The sequence below is a fragment of the Phascolarctos cinereus genome, unplaced genomic scaffold (genome assembly GCF_003287225.1).
Source record: "Phascolarctos cinereus isolate Bilbo 61053 unplaced genomic scaffold, phaCin_HiC Scaffold_4;HRSCAF=312, whole genome shotgun sequence".
Taxonomy (NCBI): domain Eukaryota; kingdom Metazoa; phylum Chordata; class Mammalia; order Diprotodontia; family Phascolarctidae; genus Phascolarctos; species Phascolarctos cinereus.
In genome coordinates this window covers 681456269-681478497 of record NW_027555847.1, presented here as the reverse complement: position 1 = coordinate 681478497, position 22229 = coordinate 681456269, and the positions used below count along the sequence as shown (strand labels likewise).

General features: G+C 41.2%; 2 protein-coding genes across 12 annotated transcripts in view; one reads left to right on the top strand and one right to left on the bottom strand.

Annotated features, from left to right (window-relative positions):
• Window positions 1–22229, bottom strand: part of LOC110203896 (mucin-16-like) — a 162953-nt gene that overhangs the window by 7223 nt on the left and 133501 nt on the right. For 7 of the 11 annotated variants that reach the window (XM_078154188.1, XM_078154194.1, XM_078154195.1 and 4 more), the window contains exons 9-16: window positions 20190–20356; window positions 19817–19855; window positions 19499–19546; window positions 18670–18788; window positions 18502–18569; window positions 17960–18133; window positions 17384–17413; window positions 8576–10895 (exon numbers count right to left, since the gene is read on the bottom strand). In XM_078154188.1, the coding sequence (XP_078010314.1) occupies window positions 18061–18133; window positions 18502–18569; window positions 18670–18788; window positions 19499–19546; window positions 19817–19855; window positions 20190–20356 (514 nt within the window). In that variant the 3' untranslated portion in view covers window positions 8576–10895; window positions 17384–17413; window positions 17960–18060. Of the gene's footprint in view, window positions 1–8575; window positions 10896–17383; window positions 17414–17959; window positions 18134–18501; window positions 18570–18669; window positions 18789–19498; window positions 19547–19816; window positions 19856–20189; window positions 20357–22229 lie in introns of those variants that run through there. The other 4 variants (XM_078154193.1, XM_078154191.1, XM_078154190.1 and 1 more) reach the window with 3 other exon arrangements.
• Window positions 1–22229, top strand: part of LOC110204393 (mucin-16-like) — a 148936-nt gene that overhangs the window by 51102 nt on the left and 75605 nt on the right. The gene's annotated exons all lie outside the window — the stretch shown is intronic.

Below are 22229 nucleotides of genomic sequence, written 5' to 3'. Positions count from 1 at the left end.
TAATCTCTTATTTGATTTTTTCAAAATTTCCATTTTGGTTTTTACTTGTGTTCATTTTAAAATTTGTTGGTATTCTAGAATTTTAGTTGCATTCCAAATTCATCAGTTTTCTGTTTGTTTCTGTCTCTCTGTCTGTCTGTTTTTGTTAATAAAAGTGTTTAGAATTATACCTTTTCCTCTCTAAGACCTGTTTTGGCTGCATCTCAAAAATGTTTATATGTTGTCTCATTGCTGACATTACCTTTAATGAAATTATCTGCAATTTTTATGATTTGTTCTTTGACCTACCAATCCTCTAGGATTGAGTTATTTAGTCTCCAGTTCATCTTTAATACTTTTTAATAGTCCTTTAATATAATTTTTATTGTATTATGGTCAGTAATAATAAGGGTATTATTTTTGTTTTTCTGCACTTATGAGGGTTTTATGTTCAGAGACATGATCAATTTTTGTAAAGGTACTATGGACAGTTTAGAAATATTTATGCTCCTATTTCTCTTCATCAGAAACCAAAGACCTATCATATTTAATTTTTTAAAAATTGTTTGGTTCTTAACTTCTTTCTTATTTACTTTTTGATTAGGTTAATCTTGGGTTCATAGGAATAAATTGAGGTCCCCCACTCATATTTTTATTGTGTATTTCTCCTTGTAAGTCAATTAGCTTTTTCTTTTAAGTACCTAGAAGCTATGCCATTTGGTGCATATATGTTAAATATTGGAACTGATTCGTTGTCTGTTTCTTTTCTGGAAAATGTAGTTTTCCTCTTTATCTATTTTAATTTAGTCTATTTTTGCCATTGCATTGTCCAGAGGCATAATCACCACCCCTGCTTTTTTGTTTTCAGTTGAGGCATAACCAACTCTTTTGCTCCAACTCTTTTCTTGAACTCTATATGAGTCTTTATATTTCAAACGTGTTACTTGTAAACAGTATATTATTAGATTTTGCTTTTCAATCCTGTCTGCTAAAACATTTTTTGTGGGTAAGTTCATTCTATTCACATCCACAGTTATGATAATTATTTCCTTTCATCCTTATTCTCTTATACTTTTCCTTCTCTATACTCCTCATCCCCCATTTATTTCTATTTTCTTTTTTAACCTTTTCTTCACTATCGCCTTTTGACATTTAAGGTTTGTTCACCTTATGAGTAATCCTTCCCTGAGACTACCCTCTTCCTGTTCCTATCTGCATACTTATTGAACTGAAGACATTCCTACACCAAACTTTGTGTGTGCATTTGTGTGTGTGTATTCTGCCTTCTTTTGATTGGTTTAGATGAACGTTGAGGTTCAAATCGTACCAGCTCGTTCACAGGGTCTGTGTTTGCATATGGTTTTACTTCTGCACAGCCAGATTAGGCACTGTTAATAAGTTACCTAATGTATCCTTTTCCCCCTAATGTATCCTTTCTCCTTCTTCCTCCCCCTTTTTTCTTATGGCATCTCCAAGATGTAACAACAGTACTTATGGTTCTTCTGTCTCTATTGACTACTTCTATGACCTCTTGTGACATTAGGATTCTGAAAGAGCAAGCCCTTTTAATATCCTCCCCTCCATTATAATAGACACAGTTCATCTTTATGAAATGTTTTTTTAAGCTTATTTGTAATATCTTTGTGCTCTTATACGTGGCCAATTTTGGTAGAAGTTTTATGTGGTGCTGAGAGATACATTCATACATATATGCATTATAGATAGATAGATAGATAGATAGATAGATAGATAGATAGATAGATAGATAGATTCTTTTGCAGTCCCATTTGAAAGATTCTATAAGTCTCTTAGCTCCAGTTTCTCCAGCAATTTGTTCAATTCTGTATTTTCCCTTTTGTTTATATTTCCTTTAGATTTATTTAAAACTGAGTGAGGAACATTGAAGTTTCCTACTGTTATTATTTTAATGTCTTTGTCTTCCTGTAATTGAGGTATTTTTTACTTTCTTAATTTGATGCTGTTATTCGGAGCATATGTTTTAATATTGATAATTGATTTGCTGTTTATATTCCATTTAAATATAATGTCATTTCCTTTTTTATATTGTGAGGATTTTTTTGCCTGATAGCATGAACATAACTTCTGTTTTTTTTTAATCCACCTAATGCATAGTAAATTTTGGTTCAACTCCTCATTTTTTATTCTATAATAAAACATAGTGGGGTTTTATATTCTTATCTGTCACTCTCTTGTTTTATTGGATTGTTTATATCATTGACATTTAAAGTTAAAAGAGTTCAGTCCATTTTAAAATATTTGTCTTTAACATTGCATTGTATGAATTAGGATTTTTTCTTTTTTTCTTTACAGATATTACTTTATCTACAGTTATTTTTTGTTTAGTCTACTTAAATCCAGCCCTGTTTTTACAGGCTGTTTTCCCTTCACCTTCATTCTCCCCTCCTTTTCCCCTCTTTCTCTAGTTTTGGGCGTTTTATTTAACTTTTTAATTCCCCCTTCCTTCTTTCTTTCATTTATCTAATTACGTAATTGTTTCCTTCATTTTTCTTCTCAATTAAGTAGTTAATTAAAATCTCCTTTCTTATCCTCCCCTGGTGCCAGTTGTTCTCAGGATCTCTGATTCCCCTTCTCCTGAGGCAGGAAAGCAAAACACTCTCTGCAAGGTAATGCCCTCTCTGAGCACCAAATCCTTATATATTATACCCATATTTTAAGGTCCTCTGTATCTCATTACAGAATATATTTCTCCTTCCACACCCAAGGGAGTGCCCTTCAGTGGGTTCCCTTCCTATCACTGAATTGAGATTTCCCCTTTTCTTTTTTCATACATGGTCTCTCCCTTTGCCACTCTATCCATTCTTCCATATCGCATCTTCTTCCTGAGACACCACAGGAGTTATTTTTCCTTCAGTGTTTACCCTTGACTTGATTAGAGTAAATTGCATGTTCCTTAATATCTTCTAGCTCTTCTCCCCCTTCTTAGTTGTGTTCCAACTCTCTAACCTAGTCCCTCAGAGAAGACTGTTCGAGATGTATTGGGGGGTTGTGTGGTCTGGTCCATGGTGTTTCAGATCCATTTCTCTACCATCATTTCTGTTTAAGTTCCATTTTCATCTTTATCTTCTTATGTGCTTTTATAAAGAAATCTTTTAATGGTTCTTCTGCTTTTATTTGTTGATATTTTACCCCGCAGGTCTTTCTATTTCTAGGTTGGTTTTTTTTTCCCCTTTTAGTAGTCTCTCGAGTTGGGCTCATTCATTATTTTGCTTCCTGTGTAGCTGTATTTATTTACCTTTCTTATGTTTCTCTTGTCTTGGGTATTTGCCAAGAGAATAACCTGTTCATATCTAGGTGTTTTTTTTTATGAGGATGCTTCAAATGCCTTTTTTTTTTTCAAATTAAATTTCCTTCTTTTTCTTGATGGTTAGGCTTAAGTTTGCAGGATATGTCACTTTGGGTTTCATGTTGAGCTCCTTTGCTAATAATACCTAATATTAATGTAATGTTTAAAGGTTTGCAAAGTGCTTTACAAATATTATGTGATTGAATCCTCACAACAACCCTGGTGGGTAGGTGCTATTTTCACCCTCATTTTCCAGTTGAAGAAACTGAGTCAGACAGAGGTTAGGTGACTTGCCCAGAGTCACAAAACTAGTAAATGTCTGAAGGCAGATTTGAACTCAGGTCTTCCTGGCTCCAACTCTTCTATCCATTGTGCTACTCTTTGCTCTTTGGAACACTTTATTCCATTCTCTTTTGCAGCTTCAGGTAGCTACAAAGTAGCCTTATCTAGTTCAATTTTCTTTTCCTTTGTTTTTGGTGGTCTTTCTCCTGGTCATTACTAGAATTTGTTGTTTGTTATTGAAAAATATTTAATTTAACCACTGTGTGTCCTGGAGTTTGCTGTATAAGGTTTCTTTCTGTAGGCAAACTGTGGAGTCTTTCAATTGGTACTTTGTTTTCTGTATTCAGAAGTTCTGGGAAGTTTTTCTTGTATTATTTTATGAATTGTAGTCTTCACGGTTTTTTACTTGTATTCTTCAGGAAGACCTATAATCCTTAAATGATCTCCACTTGTTCTGTCTTTGAGATCAATGTGTCACTTGTATGGAGATCATGTTTTCTTTTAATGTTACTGGTTTTTGCTTCTCTTCTAACAGAATGTCATTCATTTCTGTGTATTTATATTCCCAATCAAGTTCTTTTCTTTTGTGAGATTTTTTAACGAATTTTTTTCTAATTACATTTTTGAATTCCAAACTCTCTCTCTCCCTCTTTCCCCACCCCTCTCCTTGAGAAGGCAGTTTGATATAGTTTATACATGTGCACTCATGCAAAACATATTTCCATATTAGTCATATTGTGAAAGAAAACACAGACAAAAAAATCCCAAGAAATAAAGACATTTTTTTGCAGACTCCATCAATTCTTTCCTTGGAGGTGGGTAACATTTTTCATCATAAGGCCTTTGGAATTGTCTTGGATCATTGTATTACTGAGAATAGCTAAGTCATTCACAGTTGTTTTGTACTGGTATTCTGTATAATGCTCTCCTGGTTCTGTTTACTTCACTTTGTAGCAGTTCATACTGGTCTTCCCAGGTTTTTCTGAAAGCATCCTGCTTATGATTTCTTATAGCATAATAGTATTCCATTACAATCTTATACCACAATTTGTTCAGTCATTCCAAAATTGGTGAGCAGTTTCTAATTCTTTGCTACCGCAAAAAAGATTTACTGTGAATATTTTTGTGCATATGAGTTCTTTCCATCTTTTTTGATCTTTTACAGACCTAATGGACCCTTAGTTATCTCAATTTTCCCACATCCCCTCCAACATTTCTCATTTTTCTTTTCTGTCATATTAGCTAATGTGATAGGTGTGAGGTGGTACTTCAGAGTTGTTTTAATTTGCATTTCTCTAAGCAATAGTGATTTAGAGCATTTTTTTTTCATATGGCTGTTGATAGCTTTTGTTTCTTCTGAATACTGTCCATTCATATTCTTTGACCATTTATCAAGTTGGGAAATGACTTGTATTCTTATAGATTTGACTCAGTTCTCAATATTTGAGAAAAAAGTCCTGTATCAGAGAAACTTGCTATCAATTTTTTCAGTTATGATTACTGCGTATTTTCCTTTACCCAATTTTCACCTGTTTATATGTCTGTCTCTCTCTCTCTCTCCTTTGACTGTATCCCATTTCAAAAGTGTTTTGCTTCTAACCCCTGTCTCCCCCAGTCTGTTTTCTCTTCTATCAGCACCCTCCCCTCTTTTGTCTCCTTTTCCTTCCACTACTCCTTAGGGTAAGATAGATTTCTATACCCAACTGAGTGTGTATGTTATTCACCCTTTGAACCAATTCCAATGAGAATAAGGTTCAAGTGTTGTCTGCCACTCCCCTACTCTCCCCCTTCTTCCCCTGCACTGTAAAAGCTCTTTTGTGCCTCTTTCATGTGAGATAATTTACTCCTTTGTCTCTCCCTTCTCCCTTCTCCCAGTGCATCCCTGTTTCTCACCCCCTAATTTTACACTTTTACATATCCCATCATAGTCCTCCTTCTAACACTTTAATTTTACTTTTTTAAATATTATCCCATCATACTCAACTCATTCTTATGCCCTTTGTCTATGTATACTCCTTCTAACTCCCTAATAATGATAAAATTCTTATGAGTTACAAGTATCATCTTCTCAAGTAGGATTGTAAACAGTTTAGCCTCATTGACTCCCTTGTGATTTCTCTTTTCTATTTATGTTTTCATGCTTAGGATTTGTATTTGAACATTAAATTTTGTATTCAGCTCTGATTTCTTCACCAGAATGCTTGAAAGTCCCCTATTTCATTAAAGAAGATTATACTCAGTTTTTCTGGGTAGGTTATTCTTGGCTGTAATCCTGGTTCTTTCGCTTCCAGAACACCATTATCCAAGCCCTCCAGTCCTTTAATGTAGAAGCTGCTATCCTGACTGTGGCTCCACGATATTTGAATTGTTTCTTTTTAGCCACTGGCAGTATTTTCTCATTGACCTGGGAAGCCTGGAATTTGACCATAATATTCTTGGGAGTTTTCATTTGGGGATCTCTTTCAGGAAGTGATTGCTGGATTCTTTCAACGTCTGTTTTACCCTCTGATTCTAAGACACCAAGGCAGTTTTACTCAATAATTTCTTGAGATATGATGTCTAGGTCTTTTTTTTTTTAAATCATGGATTTCAGGTCTTTCAATATCGCTTCAGTGTGTTTCCTTGATCTATTTTCCAGGTCAGTTGTTTTTCCAGTGAAATATTTCACATTTCTATTTTTTCATTCTTTTCATTTTGTTTGATTTGTGATGTCTCATGAAGTCATTTGGTTTCCATTTGCCCAATTCTAATTTTTAAGGAATTATTTTTTCAGTGACCTTTTGTTCCTCTATTCCCATTTGGCCAATTCTACTTTTTAAGGAGATCTTCAGTTGATTTTTGTGCCTCTTTTTCTCATTTGACCTATTCTGTTTTTTAAGGTGTCATTTTTGTCAACATTTTTAGTGCCTCTTTTACCAAGTTCTTGAATCTTTTTTTACATGATTATCTTGCATCACTTTCATTTCTTTTCCAAATTTTTCTTCTACCCTTCTTATTTCATTTTAAAAATCCTTTTTGAACTTTTTCAGGAATTCTTTTTTTTTTGCCTGAGATCAATTCATATTTTTGTTTGATGCTTTGCATGTAGCTGTTTTGACATTCTTGTCTTCTAAGTTTGTGTTTTGATCATTACTGTCACCATAGTAACTTTTGATGGTCAGGATACTTTTTTTGTTGTTGTTTGCTCATTTTCCAGCCTATTTCTTGACTTTTGATTTTATGTTAAAGATGGACTCTGCTCCTGGGATGAAGGCGGTACTGTCCCAAGCTTATATTATTTTTGTGCTAATGTTTTCAAGGCTAGTTCTGGAAACCAGCAAGTTTTCAGTTCCTTCAAGGTGGTATGATCCAAGGAAAGTGTGCTCACCTTCTCCTGGCCTGTGCTCTAGTCTGTGAGCACTCTTCTCCCCCTGGTACTGTGACTAGGGCCCTGCTCCCCTGGGCCACAAGTTCTGGTGTGCTAATGCTTGTTTTCACCCTGGGACTGCAACCTGGAAGTACTTATGGGCAATGCAACAGAGCCCTGCACCCAGTGCCAGCCAAGGATCCCTTCAAATCTCCTTCTGACCAGTTGTCTAGCCCCCTTACCTTTTATGGGCTGAGAATTCCAGAAGCTACGGTTGCCGATTCAGTCACCCCCAAGGCCTGCTGCTGGCTTGCCTGGGTGTTGCCTGTAGTGTCCTGTGCTTTACTCTTGCCCCAATGAGACAGACCTTTCTTGCTGTCCTTTCAAGTTCTCTTGGGCTGGAAAATGGTTTCACCCTATCCTTTCATTACTTCTGCTATTCCAGAATTCATTTTGAGACATTATTTTAAAGTTGTTTGTAGGGGAATTTGGGAGCACTCAGGTGAGTCCCTGACTTTACTCCTCCACGTTGGCTCCACCTAACTTAAAGGGGTAAGATTTTCTACTGAAGATATTTCTATTTCTATTCAGGAGTTTTGTATTCTGCCAACTTTTATCTATTTGTTTAACTATTTATTTTGCTGTACAGGCCATAAATTTTGCTTTCACAATTCTTATTTCCCTCTTAAACCATTTGGGAATAATCTACTTTGGTTCTATAAACTTTTGGGGGGAACCCACAGGATTCCCTGCACTATCAGCCTTAAATATTTAAAGAAAATGTTTATTAAGTGTCCCTAGTACAGCTTGATGAAAATTAATCCATGCTGTCAGGGAAGAGGGAACATGCGGGTAGAGCAAAGTATAGGCTCAACACACTTGAACTACCCAGCCGAGCATTGGAGTGCCCCTTGTGGCCTTTCTTTGTGGCTGCATTGTACTCAGGCAGTGAGGAAATGATGTCAAAAGCCTTTAGTACCGTGAACCAATCAAGTGTCAAAAATATCTCAACACCTTTTCAGGAAAAACTAGCCTGACTTGCCTGAGGGGAGAGGTTAGGATACAAGGAGACCTCATTTTATTGTGTGCCACTTTCTTGTGCTTCACAGATATTGCATTTTTTACAAATTGAAGGTTTGTAGCAACTTTGCATCAAGGAAGCCATTTTTCTAGTGGCACGGGCTCACGTGATGTCTGTGTCACATTTTGGTAATTCTCACAATATTTTAGACTTCCTCAGTATTATTATAGCTGTCATGGTGATTTGGAATCAGTGATCTTTGATGTCACTATTGTAATTGTTTGGGGCGTCATGCACCATGCCCATATGAGATGGCAAACTTAATAAATGTTGTGTGTGTTCTGATGGCTCCACCAACAGGCCATCTCTCTCTCTTCCTTGGATCCTCCTGTCCTCTGACACACAACAATGTTCAAATTAGGCCAGTTAATAACCCTACAATGACCTTTGAGTGTTCAGGTGAAAGAGTCAATTGATGGGACAAACTTCATTGTTGTCTAATTTTAAGAAATTACCACAGTCACTCCAGCCTTTACCAACCAACACCCTGCTCAGCCAGCCCCCATCAACATTGAGGCAAGACCCACAACCAGTAAAAAGATTACAACTCTCTGAAGGCTCGTTTGATGGTTAGCATTTTGTTAGCAATAAAGTATTTTTTAATTAAGGCATGTACATTGTTTTTTAGGCATAATACTGTTGCATACTTAATAGACTACAGTATAATATAAACATAACCTTTAAATGCACTGGGAAACCAAAAAATTAATGTGACACACTTAATTTCAATATTCTCTTAATCGCAGTGGTCTGGAACGGAACCCACAATATCTCCAAGGCATGCCTATATTGCTCCTACCACCCTCCACTCCTGGGTGGAAAGGTCCTTGTTAAGGTCTTCCAGATGACCTTCCACCATTAAGATGACTTTAGGGCTGTTACTGGTTAACCCTAACCACCATAATTCAAGAAAGCAGCACTAAATCAGAAAGGGGGAAAACTAAGACACAAATATAACAATATGAAACAAATGATATAACCATTCCCTGCAGGAGTGACTGAATCTGGGAGAATCTCAGGAAGGACCAGTCCTGGGTCTAAATGATCATGTGATGAATGATAGCACATCTTTCCAGTTCAGTGGGTCCTGGTATATAAAAAGGTAGCCATAAGCAGGAGCAGGACCAGCTACATCAGGGATATAGCAAAGATGACAACGCTTGTCGTGTAGTATTGATCCTCATCACAAGGCAGGGAGAATTGCCCTCATCCATTTAGTGACCTCCGCCTCCCTGGGAGCCCTATGGCATATGGCCAACGGGTGTAGTGTGGTGGCATACAGAATCTTTGCCTTATGAGAGGCCTCTGAGGGAACCATCCTCTTCTTCTGTAGGGGCTGGTTAGACATTTTCACCCTTCTCACCATTTCAAAGCAAGCTTCCTTCTATTGATCCACTAAGCCCTCCCTCTGGAAGAATGATACAATGATAGCTAGGTGCTGTATTGGCAGGAAGATGGAGAGTCCCATCAGTTTTACATTATACTAAGCAATGAGCTGTGGAGGTGGGGGGAGGCTTGCCCTTTGCCACCAAATATACCACTGAACTCTTTGGACGGTGGCCTGCCATTGCTGCTGGAGGTGATCCACTATTTGCTGCCACTGGGCCCATGTCTCTGGCCACTGCCATCTGTGCTGTTGGGGCCCGCATCTCTGCCTGCTGCTGTCTGCTGCTGCTGCTGTGGCCAGCTGGACCTGCTGTCCCCTGGCCAGCACCACTGAGGCCCTTGTCTGGGCCTGCTTCCCACCCCCCCACAGCAGGCCTGCATCTCTGCTTGTTGCCCCAGACTACTGCTGCTGGGGTTTATGTCTAGGCCTGTAGCCTTCTCTACCAGGGTTACCTGCTACCCCCTGGGCTAGCCAAGACAAGTGACAACTAGGTCCTAAGCTTTTCTTCCTTACTCTGAAATGAAGTGTTTTTGTGGGCCTGAGCACAGTTTCACTGCCACTTTTGGAGGCTGACTCTGCCTGGCCCTCCCCCGTATACTGAAGGTTGCCTTGTGACTTCCTCAGAGCCCTGAAGTGGGTGTCAGAGGTGAGTCTTCAGCCCAGGTCCTCCTGATTACAAAGCCAGCTCTCCAGTCATTACTCTATCCTGTTTCTCTCTTTTTTTTTTTTAATAAACATTTATCAAGTATCTATTATGTGCCAGGCACTGTGCTAAGCGATTCTCAAATATTAGGTATTTGAACTAGGTTTGCATTTTAAAAGAAAAAAAACAAAGGTTAATGCTGAGAGATTAGTGTGAGAGAGATATTGGGTACAGTCAAACTGAGATGAAGTGACATGAGAAAGGGTGATAGTGAGTCCACAATGGCTGAAAATCTCCCCTTACTTGTGTGGGGAGATGTACAGCCTCATACCTCCCCCTGCAGAGAAGTATTTCAACATGAGATGAGGCAGATCACTTTGCTAAGGACCCAGGAATGCAGAGTATGGAAATGACACCATTGTCTGATGGGAAAATGGAGGAAATGGACCCCGGGTGGAGACACTGCCTTTGTCACTTTCCACCTGAGCCTTAGATATAAACCCGGGGTACCAAGGGAGATTATTACAGGACTGCAAATTTTATTTTCAGGTCTCCTAAGTGCATTCACTTTTCATCCAGCATGGGAGGAACCAATGCTGCTTTGCTTGAACAAGGGGTTGAACTGTCAAGGAGAGAAGAAGAGGAATGAGCAGCCAGCCTTACAACCCCCACAGTGGAGAAGCTCTCTGTGCAGGAGTGGGGCTGGGCAGGGGCTGTGGAGTCTCACCATACGCTGCACCGTTCTCTCAGTGGAATTGAAAATGCCAGAACCTGGGTGACCCATGTCTTCTGTGAACAATAGGTTGGTGATGCTGAAGTTCAGGCTGAAAAGTTTCAGGTTGTAGTCACCAGCTGTAACAGAGGAGGGAAACAAAAGACCCAGGCCTGAGCCCTAGAAACAGCCAACATATATACCCACTGACACCCTCTTCTTGGATTCTCCTGTTCTGTCCTGGAAGGAAAACTCGTATTCCCTGGCCTCACTGACATCCATATCAAGAAATCTCTTCCCTTTCCAAACCTTCCTTGCCTATTCCTCTCCCATTGTTCTTCCATCTTCTAGTTAAACAGTATAAGACACTCCTGGTAATGCATGATGGGTGCACCCTTTGTACCTGGGGTAGTGGAGAATGGTGAGGGAGCTGAAGAGGTGTCTGGAGGGAAAGAGGCTCTCACAGGAGCTGAGGAGAAATCATGAAGAATGGAAATCATTGATAAAGACACAGTGTGAAAAATTTCAGGTTGGGGAGACAACTATTGCATGGGAGAGAAAAGTGGTCAACTTGACTTAGTCACATAATCCCTTGGGAGGATTCAAAGTAGTGTGGACTGGTGCTAAGCAACCACAGAAGGAAACAGATATTTGCGTAATGGGCTGCTACAGCAACACTCGTCAGACTGAGTGCTTTCTGTCTAGCATGCCCTATCTTTAGGTTTTGCATGGGACACATGGGCTCATTTCAAATACCTATGGGAATATATTTTCATTAGGTGTTTAATTAGCTGCCAGAAATGAATACCCTTCTATCTCTGTGTCTGTTTGTGTCTGTGTCTGTGTGTGTGTTTTGGAGGGAGGGCTTTGCAATATACATCATACCACTGTCACTCTCCCCCACCCAAGATGATAAACCAAGTCTCAGATACTGGCTTGCCCTTCTTTGCAAGTTGAGTATTTCTTAGAATGAGGTGATTTTTAAGGATTAAGGCAATTTTCCTTTTCATCATATTCTCTCCCCAACTTCCAGCTGGGACCCAGTGGACATTGCCCAGTGTAGTAATGTTGCTGAATTTCTACCTGTGGAGACTCCAGGCTCTGGGTCTATGCTGGGAGTTGTAAGTGATGATACAGTGGATGCATCCAAAGCTGTCAAAAAAATGAAGTGACATTGAAGGTGACAGAGATCATAGTGGCCTACAACTATGTGGGGTCATCCCAGTATTTATGTGGTCATTAATTCAGTGTTCCACATGTAGGAAATGCCTAATAAGGGTTTCACAAACGACTGAATGAATGTGGACAGACAGAATGTGGTTGACTTAGCTGCCTGGGTTCTCACAGGAGGAGTCTTTCCGAAAGGACATTGGCTAAAGTGCCCAGCTGGTGAACTATTAGCAGAAGTGGCATTTAGGGGTCACAAAGGACACCATCAGAAGGTCTCCTTCAGAAAGTCTCTCGTAAAGAGCTGAGGTCCACTCTTAATTCCCCCAACCATTCCACAAGAATTTCTTGCAAAGTTATCACCACGCAGCCTCAGAGAGAGGACCTGGTAAGCCCAGGAAATGAAACACTGTCTCTGCATCATGAAGGGCCAGAAGGAACCAGAGCCCATTTTCCCCACCTGGGACAATTTCTTCAAAGAATCTCAGTGCTAGAGAACCCTCAGAGTGCTTCTAGCCCTCTTCTAGAGCATTCTTCACATCTTGTGTCTTTATGATGATTTCTAGTGACGGGAAATTTGCTGTCTTAAGACAGACTTTGGGGGAGTGAGTGGAGAATTCCTTTCTAAAGACCCCAGAGCTGACTAAAGTGGAAGAAACATTAACTTTGTGGGGCTTGTCTCTAGGAGTTATGGGAGAAAAAAAGGCTTGGGACTCATTGATGACTTTATTATAGTCTTCCTGTTACCTCCTCTTTTGAACATACTCCAGTACTCAAGTATTCTGCATATATCTCATTTTTTTAAAATCCAAGCATGTGGGTTAGCTCTTTCTGCATCCTACTTCAGTCTCTCCTGACAACTCCCATTTTTCTGCATCGTTGGAACTGTTTCACCTTCTGTGTCTTCAGAAGTTCATTCTTCAGAGCTTCTTACTGTTCCTTGTATACTAGGGGGCTGAGAACTGGGTCACATGCTGAGCTTTGTAGTTCCGGGTTGTCCCCCTCACATTCCCTCACAGTCCTGAATGCAATTAATCTTTGAGTTGGCAGGGGGGTTTGAGATCAGCAGTTAGAAAGGGGGTGGAGGTGGGACAGAGGAAGGGATGGAAAGACAGAGGGAGGGGGAGGGAGAGAGGGGAGGAGGGAGGGAGAGGGAGAAGGGGGAAAGAAAGAGAAGGGAAAGAGCAAGAGGGAGAAAGTGGGGGAAAGGGGAAAGAGGGAGGGAGAGAAGAATGGGGGGGAGGGAGAGAGAGAGAGGGAGAGAGAGAGAGAGAGAGAGAGAGAGAGAGAGAGAGAGAGAGAGAGAGAGAGAGAGAGCTATGACAGGAAAAAGTAGGGAGATCCATCATTAGCCTTGTGCAGAGCTTAATGAGCTGAGCTGGAAAAAACTGGCAACCCAGGAGGAACAGGCAAAAGAAGGAACTGAAAGAAGAGATGAGACATGTCAGAGAAGGGAAAGATCGAGGTAGACCACTGAGTCCCTAAGAGGGACCTCAGAACAGAGAATTCTAACTGAAAGCTACTGACTGAGTGGACCTTCCAAAAGGTCTACTCTTTCCCTCTCAGCCTGTACAGTAACAGGCAACTATGACAATCTGAGTAATTCTTTTACCTAAGTGTTTTCTGTGTCTTGATTTTGCCCCAAATATAAAGAAGCCAAGGATTAGTGGGAAATATATAAAATTTAAATTAATTTAAAAAATTAAACATTCAGAGTTGAACCTCTGAATGTGAGGAATTTCCTAACTGGGTATGGGGCGGGGGACGTCAGAGGTTTTAGAATTAATTGGAATTAGTTTTTTCTTACATAAACTCCATAAATAACAGAGAAAATGGAGATGTGGACCTGAGAGCTAACTGTTGTAACAGGGCATGACTGATGAAATTTCTAGCCTCTTATGTGAGAAAGGAAAGTCTGAGGCAGGATGGAGACAGGTGAGATGGGATACAAGGCCTGAATGTGTTTAGGTACACTCCTTCCTCAAGGCAGGAGACAGCAGAGAGGACTGAATACCTTCCATAGTACACTGGTAGAATTTTAGTACATTGGATCCTACCTAATCTTCATATGAACTCGGAATTCTTTCCTAAAAACTAATATAACAAGAAGATTGGCCAGCGAGTCCAGTCTTTAGGGGCATGTGCAGAGTGCTTGGCTGATGCCATGTTCATGCGGATTTTGGAGCACATGCAGATGTTCTATGATTGGCCCTTCTCTGCTAACCACGTGATAAATCTGGATAGAACCCGGGAGTCTGGAAGACCTCAATGCAGATCTAGCCTCAAACACTTAACCAGCTCTATAACCCCAGGCAAGTCAGTTCACCTATTTGTCTCAGTTATCTCATCTGTAAAATGGGGATAATTATAGTACCTACCTTCCAGAGTTGTCATGAGGAGCAAGTGAGATTATGATCGTAAAGCCCTTAGCACGGTGCCTGGACATAGTAAGCACTAGATAAATGCTATGCCATGCACAGACCACATGTGGAGTATTATGCTCAGTTCTGGTCCCTACATTTTAGAAAGACCGTGAATAAGACGGAGGGAATTGAGAGGAGGGCCCCCAGAATGATGAGGGGTCTTAAGTCCACTCTGTGTTGGTTTAAAGAACTGCGTATATATAGCCTAGAGAAGAGAAGACTTGGGAAGGCGCAAAGGATAGCTCTTTTCATAGGTCCTTTTTCAGAGGACCAGAATGAATGAAAGCGAACTTTAGGCTCAGTGTGTGGGAGCCCCTTCCTGCCAGTGAGCACGATCCCCAAGTGGAAGAAGCTGCCTGGGAACGCAGTGGATTCTCACTCAACAGAGGCCTTCAAGCCAAGGCCAGATGACCACTTGATGAGTGTATCATGGTAGAGATTCTCTTTTCAAGACCAGGTGGAGCTAGATAATGATGGAAATAGCATTTATAGGGCCCTTTGAAGTATATAAAGGTCTTTACAGATATTATCTTGTTTTATCCTCAAAAGAAACCTGGGAGATAGGTGCTATTTATCATTCCCATTTTGCAGATGAGAAAATTGAGGCACAGAGGTGAAGTGATCACTTCTCTAGCAAGATGTGAACTCAAGTCTTCCTGACTGTAGGTCCACCACTCTATCCACTGCACCACCTGGCTGCCTAGATAGTATCTGAGGTTTTGTGCTCTGAGATTCTGAGATGGGAGGATAATTCCAGACTAAGCATGTCAACCAGTGAAGGCTGCGATAGGTGCTGGGATGCAGATGAGGGCCCATTTCCAAAGTGCTTCTTGTCTGACGCGACTCAGATTCTCTAAACTGATGACTCACCTACAAAATGTGGCATAAAATCCATTGTCCAGGAAGTGCATGATTGTCTAAGGAGGTGGGTTTGTCACGTAGCAAGAGAGAGGGATAGCAGATGGATAATGTGTCAGTGCTGCATTTCAGCCCACAGAGTGTTAAAAGATCTAAGGAAGTACCTTCAGTGCACTGGATAGATCTTCTATGGAGTATATAGATAATGATTACCCAGGTTAAGAAGCCATTGATAGGTTGAGATCTGCCATGGTGGAAGGAGTATTCACATTTATGAGATCATGAGGATATTTCACTATGAATCATCTTTGAACAGATAAGTGTCAAGGAGAAAAGATACTAGCATTAGAAAGGCTGAAAAGGATGTTTGTTTCATGCATATGAGTTTCCTCATTAGTGAAGTACATGGTGCAGAAACTTTCAACTTTTCTGATTTGAGTCACTCAAAAATAAATTATGCCCTAAAGTCACTGGGGGGAAAAAAGGTAGCAGCAGAGCTCTAAATGTTTCTTTATCACTAAGATGAAAATTGTGAATTAATATTTTCTTCCTCTGTACCTATGCACTAGGGGTTGAGGGAAGCCTCCACACACCTGAAGTGCTATCCTTCCTCACCTCTGCCTCTTATAACCCTTGCTTTTTTCAGGGCTCAGCCTCCTGTTGCAGGCCTTTTCTGCTCTCTCCAATGGCTAAGGCCTTCCACTCTTAGGTTACCTTCCATAAATTCTGTATATATTTTGTATGTAACTTTATGTATATATGGATCTCCTGTTATCAGGTAAACTCCTTGAGGGTAATGATTATTTTCACTTTTCCTTTGTATATCCATCACTTAGAATAGTGTTTGCAGCACATCATAAATGTTTACAAAATGCTTGTAAGTATTGAAATATTTTGAGTGTACGTCAAATGAGTTGCAAGGAGGAAAGCCTAGAATCAGAAAAGGCTAGTTTAGAAGTTGATGCAGCAATCTAAGAGTGAGACTATGAGAATCCAGACTACAGTAGGGTGCTAGTGGCAATGAAAAAGGGTTGGGTTTTAGATGTAATTCTTCAGAAGAATTCATGTGACTGATTGGATAGAGGGGAAGCAGATGGATGAATCAGAGATGACTTCCAGGGTGGAAGCTAGGTGAAGGGGAAAATAATGATATAAATGATAGTTAGGGAAAACCATGGATGGGGAAGGAATGAGGAAGAGTTCAAACTGGGAATATTGTTTCAAGCAGCAGTAACATGATCCAGTGAAAATGGACAGAGGGACTTTGTGATGTAGAGTTGGCACTCCTGTGAAAACAGATTACACTTTTGGAATCTTCAGCACAGAGAGGAAATTGAACCTCTGGTTTTGGGAGAGCATTCCAAAGAGAGTTTTGTAGTTAGAATAACAAAGCATCAAGGAATGGGTCTTGGGGAATATTAGGAATGATTACAATAATGACAACCACCACCACCAGTTCCGTGGCAAGTTAAGTTTTACAAAGCCCCTTCTCCTCACAGCAACCTGGAGACATAGCAAGCATTATGACTCCCATTGACAGGTAAAGCAACTGAGGCTCTTTACTAGCTGTGTGACCCTGGGCAAGTTACTTAACCCCAATTTACCTTGCCAAAAAAAAAAAAGAACCTGAGGCTCAGAGAGTTTAAGTGACTTGATCCTATAAACTGAGGACTCATCCACAAAATGTGACATAAAATCCATCATCCAGGAAGTATATGATTGTCTAAGGAGGTAATTTAAGTGAGTTGTGAAGGGTCAGGTCACAAAGCATGTTGGAATCAGGATTTGAAACAAAATGTCCTGACTTAGGAAGCTCTTTCCTGCTTTCTCAGTGGAACCCACTAGAGCACATCACCATGGGAATGTTTTCAGAAGGACGTTGAGGAAGATTTCCCTACTCAGCTCAATGACTGAGTTGTAGTTTTCTGGGGTCAACTCAATCCCAAGCTTGGTCAGCCCAAGGAGAACTGAGGCCCAGAACTAAATCTTATGGAACTGAGAGAAGCATGGCGGTGGAGGCAGAAACAGGAACGTTTGAACATGATAGAAATATGTCCACCCCAATCCATCCTTCTCTATATCCCTCAACTCAGTGTTGGGGATGAAGGGTAGAGTGAATTAGCTGTCCTTCCCGATAGAGACCCCAGAGGTGTGGGGAAATTGAAGTACTAAATACTTACAAAATTTGGTGGAAGCCAGATGATTATAACCTGGAGAGAGAAAGAGAGAGAGAGACACCTTGTGAGGAAAATCAAAAACTTGAGGAGAGAAGATTTGGGGCCCGTAGGATCAGGAAGTAGGGGAGTAAAAGTGTCAGAGCTAGTGCTGTTATTAAAGGGAAGAAGATCCAGGTCAGGGATTGGTTGTACACTTCAGGCAGCACAAAAATTTCCTCCTCTCCCAAGATCTCATTGACACCTTAGTCTCTAGCTATGTGCTGGCTTGAGAAATTTTAAGAAAACAGACAGCTTCCCAAGAAGAAGCATGAAAGGAGTCTGGGTCATAACATCCTTGGAAACTGGGTAAGCAAGAGAAAGCAATCTGGGTCTCAAAAAAAGAGAGTGAATTGGAGACACATGTCCCAATCCCTTGAAAGGAGCAACTACAACAAAGAAGTTCATTTGAAGACCTGGGCTACTTACCTGGATGGAGGAATGGATGGATGGATGGATGGATGGATGGATGGATGGATGGATGGATGGATGGATGAAAAAGCATTTATCAGGCACTTACTATGTGCAAAACACTGCACTCACCATTGATGTAGAGACTTTCCTCATCCAGGATGTAGGGCCCTAGTCTCGTGAAGTTCCAGGTCTGGCTGCTCAGCTCCCAGTAAAGCTCTTCTCTGTCTAGCTCAGGGCTGGCAGGATCTATCCGACGAGCACAAGCAAAAAATAACTCCAGTTGCTGTCCCCTCCTTCAAAGGCCTGGAAAAGAAGGCAAAAAAGGGCATCAGAAGCCTGAAGTGGGACCTGAAAAATCTGATAACAATCCTGAAGTCAGCGGGCAGCCACCCTTCAGAAGCCTGAGGCAAATATTGAAACGGATGATGGTTAAATGGGGCAACAGTGTTGCATCTCACTGGGTCTACTCTAGAGAATTTGTGGGGAACTGCCAAAATTCCAAGTCTGAATTCACCTCCCTGAGACTATGTGGCAAGAGGATGTGGATAAATTCATTGAGGAATTGGAAAATCTGCCAGGACCCACATTATAGCAGGCTGGAGACATCTCCTTTCTGAAGGGCACCAATTGGTACCATGCCTGATGAGGCCAATGACTCCCAGGGATCTCACCTCAGCAAGATCAGCTTGCATCCAACGTACTGAGAGCCAAGGGTGGTCTTGGCAAACAAGGAACCAAGCTGGAAGTAAAAGGAGAGAGGGGCCTTCTAGATCAAGCCTCAGTACCCAGGGCTGAGGCAATCAGCTTGGCAGAGGGGACGGAAGGGGGTCGTGTCTCACCAGGCGCTCCAGGGCATTGTCTACAGAATTGAATTTGCTGGAGCCCATTTGGCTCATTCCTGTTGTATATCTCAAGTTTGTGATAGTGAAATTTAGGGTGAAAGTATCAAGGCTGAAGGCTACAAAAAAGAGAGAGAGAGATGTCTGACATGCTGCCTGTGTGTCTTTCAGCACATTCAGGAATGCCCAGGTGGTGGTGTCCTTAGGAGGAAAATTACGTGTCCTGGCCCTATTAATTGCATCCATGAGGGAACCCTCCAAACTTTGCTCAGACACTCCTACCTCTCAACACCATGACAAACACAGGCTACTATATAGAAGGAGAAACATCTCCATGCCTGAACTTCAGAAGTATTAATTCAAATGAGTTAATATCTATAAAGTGTTTTGTGAACCCTAAAGTACTATATAAATGATAGATGATAATAATGTTCACCATCACAATCATCCTTAAGGACACCCAGCTGAAACTATCCTAGTCCTTCTTCCAAGGAAAACTCAGCAGACTGAATTCACTAATGAGTCCTTCAGAACCCTTCAGCCATAAACCTATTCCTCTGGCAACACAATGCAGTGGAAAGAATGTTGGATTTGGAGAAAGAAGGCATAGGTTCCATTCCTAACTGTCCTACTTCCTACCTATGTGACTTTGAGCCTCCATTCTTCTCTGGGCCTAAGTGTCCCCAGCTGCACAAGGAGGGCAGCAGTTAAGACTAGATGACCCGGAAGCTTCCTGCCAGCTCTAAATCTATGATCCTAAGACCTCCTATCTCTCAGTCTTATAGCCAAATGTAGCAAAACTTTCCCAGAGAATGGAAGCAGATCTTACCTGTGGACACTGGTGATGGAGCTGGAGTGCTGATTCTTATCAGTAGACCTGAAGGGAAATATCATGAATGAAAACTGTGGACCAAATGTCCATGTGACAAGGAGGGGTATGCACTGTAAGACACAGGCAAAATGGACTGCATTTGGCTTGGCCACTGAGTCCACTGGTGTAGACTGAATTACCAGGATGAAGGGGACATGGTGCCTTCCTCTCTCTTTTACACCCTTGGTCCATCCTCTTTTTTCCCAGGATGCTAGGAGAACAGGGTTGGGATGGACGAGTGGTTTCTCTGTTTGCTCCCAGGAAAAGAATACTCACAGCTTGCAAAGGAGGAGAGCGTCATCCGATCGCTGTAACCTGCAGAGAGAGAGAACAGCCATGGATGAAAGGGCCTATGATTTTGAGAAAGGATTAAGGAGAAACATGAGACAGAGCATCTGAAGCCAAAAGAGTTGAAAAATATGGGTCATCAGCTAAGAGAGGCTCTTAGGCTTACCTCTGTGAGGCCTCTGCTTTCCCTCAGACTCCAAACACATAATAGGAAGGTACTTTCAGTAAGACAGGTGCCATTGAAGCAAAGCAGGATCCTCATAGGCACAGAAAATTGCTTTGACAGGTGAGGGGCTAACAGGAGTGGGACCAAGCATGGAGGCCAAGGAACTGAATGTCCTGGGCAGGGTTGGAGGCTCACCATTGATGTAGAGGCTCTTCTTCTCCAGGATGTGGGGACCCAGCCTGGTAATTTTACGAGTCTGCTTGCTCAGCTCCCAGTAAATCTTCTTTTTGTCCAGGATAGGAATGGTGAGGAGTTTCCAGTATGTACAAAGGAAATTCACTGCAGTGCCATTCTTCACAGGCCTGAGAAAGGACACAATGATAATGACTGTGATCTATCTGGCTTGCCATAGGCATGCAAAAGTTAGTTGCAGTGACAAGGGACCCTCAATGCTCTGCAAAGTAATTCAGCTTTTTTTTAAGGATAATTTCTTATCCTAAAATTTTTTTTGCTAGACCTTTCATTTTATTAAGGAGCTGGGGGCCGGGGAGGACATAGGCCTTCCTTGACTAACACGGGTCAGCATCTTCCCTGCAACATATAGACTCAGACCATTACCTGGAGAAATTAGATTATTTGCCCAGGGCAACACAGCCAGTCTGTGTCAGAGAGGGGACCTGAACTCAGGTCTTCTTGACTCTGGAGACCTGCTCTCTAACCCACTACAACATGCTGCCTCTACAAGCTTAATTCAATACAACTAATGGAAATACAGGGCATAATTTATCTTTAAACAAAGTCTTTTCAACACATGATAGAGCTTTTCAATCACTTCCTCTCAAGAGTTCCACCAGGATTATTTGTTCATTGATCTCTTTCTCATCTTCTTTTTGCAGGTATATTCAGGGTAAAGTTTGTTTTTCTGATTTTGCTTTTGTTTTTAATTTGTATTTTTTGATAAAGTTCTTTCCATATTTTCTTGTAGCTAAGTGGTACAGATACTTGAATGCCAGGCATGGGAGTTAGGAAAACCTGAGTTCAATCCAGCCTCAAACATTTACTAGTGATGTTGCCCTGGGCAAATCATTCAACCTCTGCCTGTTCGTGTGTCCTCCAGGAGGAAAACAGAGATAATAACAGCACCTACCTCCCAGGGTTGTTGTGAGGATCAAATGAGATACTATTTGTTACACACACATAGGGACATGCAATGCCTGGCACATGGGAGGTGCTTAGCAAATGCTTCTTCCCTCCCTTTCCCTTCCCCATTCAGAGAATCACAGCATTGAGAGCTGGAGGAGCACTCAGGGGTCAGTTAGTCTATCTCATATCTGAAAGAAATAACATCACTTGAGTTCATCTAGGCTACCAAGCGTTCTCATGTGATCTCACTACTTATCTTGGGAATAAATTTCCTGTTAGTCATTTCTGTTCTGTCATTTCTAGTACAAAAACCATCCACCTTGACAGGGAAAACAAGCAAAAAAAAAAATCAAGCTCTTCTGCCTTCTCTTTCTATGGTCAGTCATCATCGAATCCACCCCCAATTAGCAAGCCTATCTCATGATGTTTTTCTTTCCCCAGCACAGTTTTTAAAAGAACCCTCATTTTGTTTGCTTGGCTTCGCATTCCACCTCCAGCTCATTAGAAGCATTAGTCCTCCAGATGCTCCTATTTTTGCACGACTCTGCTATTATTGTAGTCTTCCTGTTACCTCCTCTTCTGAACATACTCCAATACTCAAGTATTTTGCATATATCTTATTTTTTTTGAAATCCAAGCTAGTCGGTTAGCTCCTTGTCCATACACTTCAGTCTCTCCTGACAACTCCCAGTTTTCCTCCTCACTGGAACTGTTTCACCTTCTGTGTCTTCAGAAGTTCATTCTTGAGAGCTTCTTACTGTTCCTCCTATACTAGGGGGCCGAGAACTGGGTCGAATGATGAGCTGTGCAGTTCAGGGGGACAAGCATTCCCTCACAGCCGTGACCTTGATTCATCTTTGAGCTGGAGGGGGTGGAGGCGGGACAGAGGAAGAGAGGAGAGGAGGGAGGGAGAGGGAGAAGGGGGAGAGAAGGAAAGAGAAGGGAAAGAACAAGAGGGAGAAAGTGAGGGGAAGGGGAAAGAGGGAGAGAGAAAGAGAGACAGAGAGAGAGAGAGCGCTATGACAGGAAGAAGTAGGGAGATGGCATCATTAGCCTTGTGCAGAGCTTAATGAGCTGAGCTGGAAAAAACTG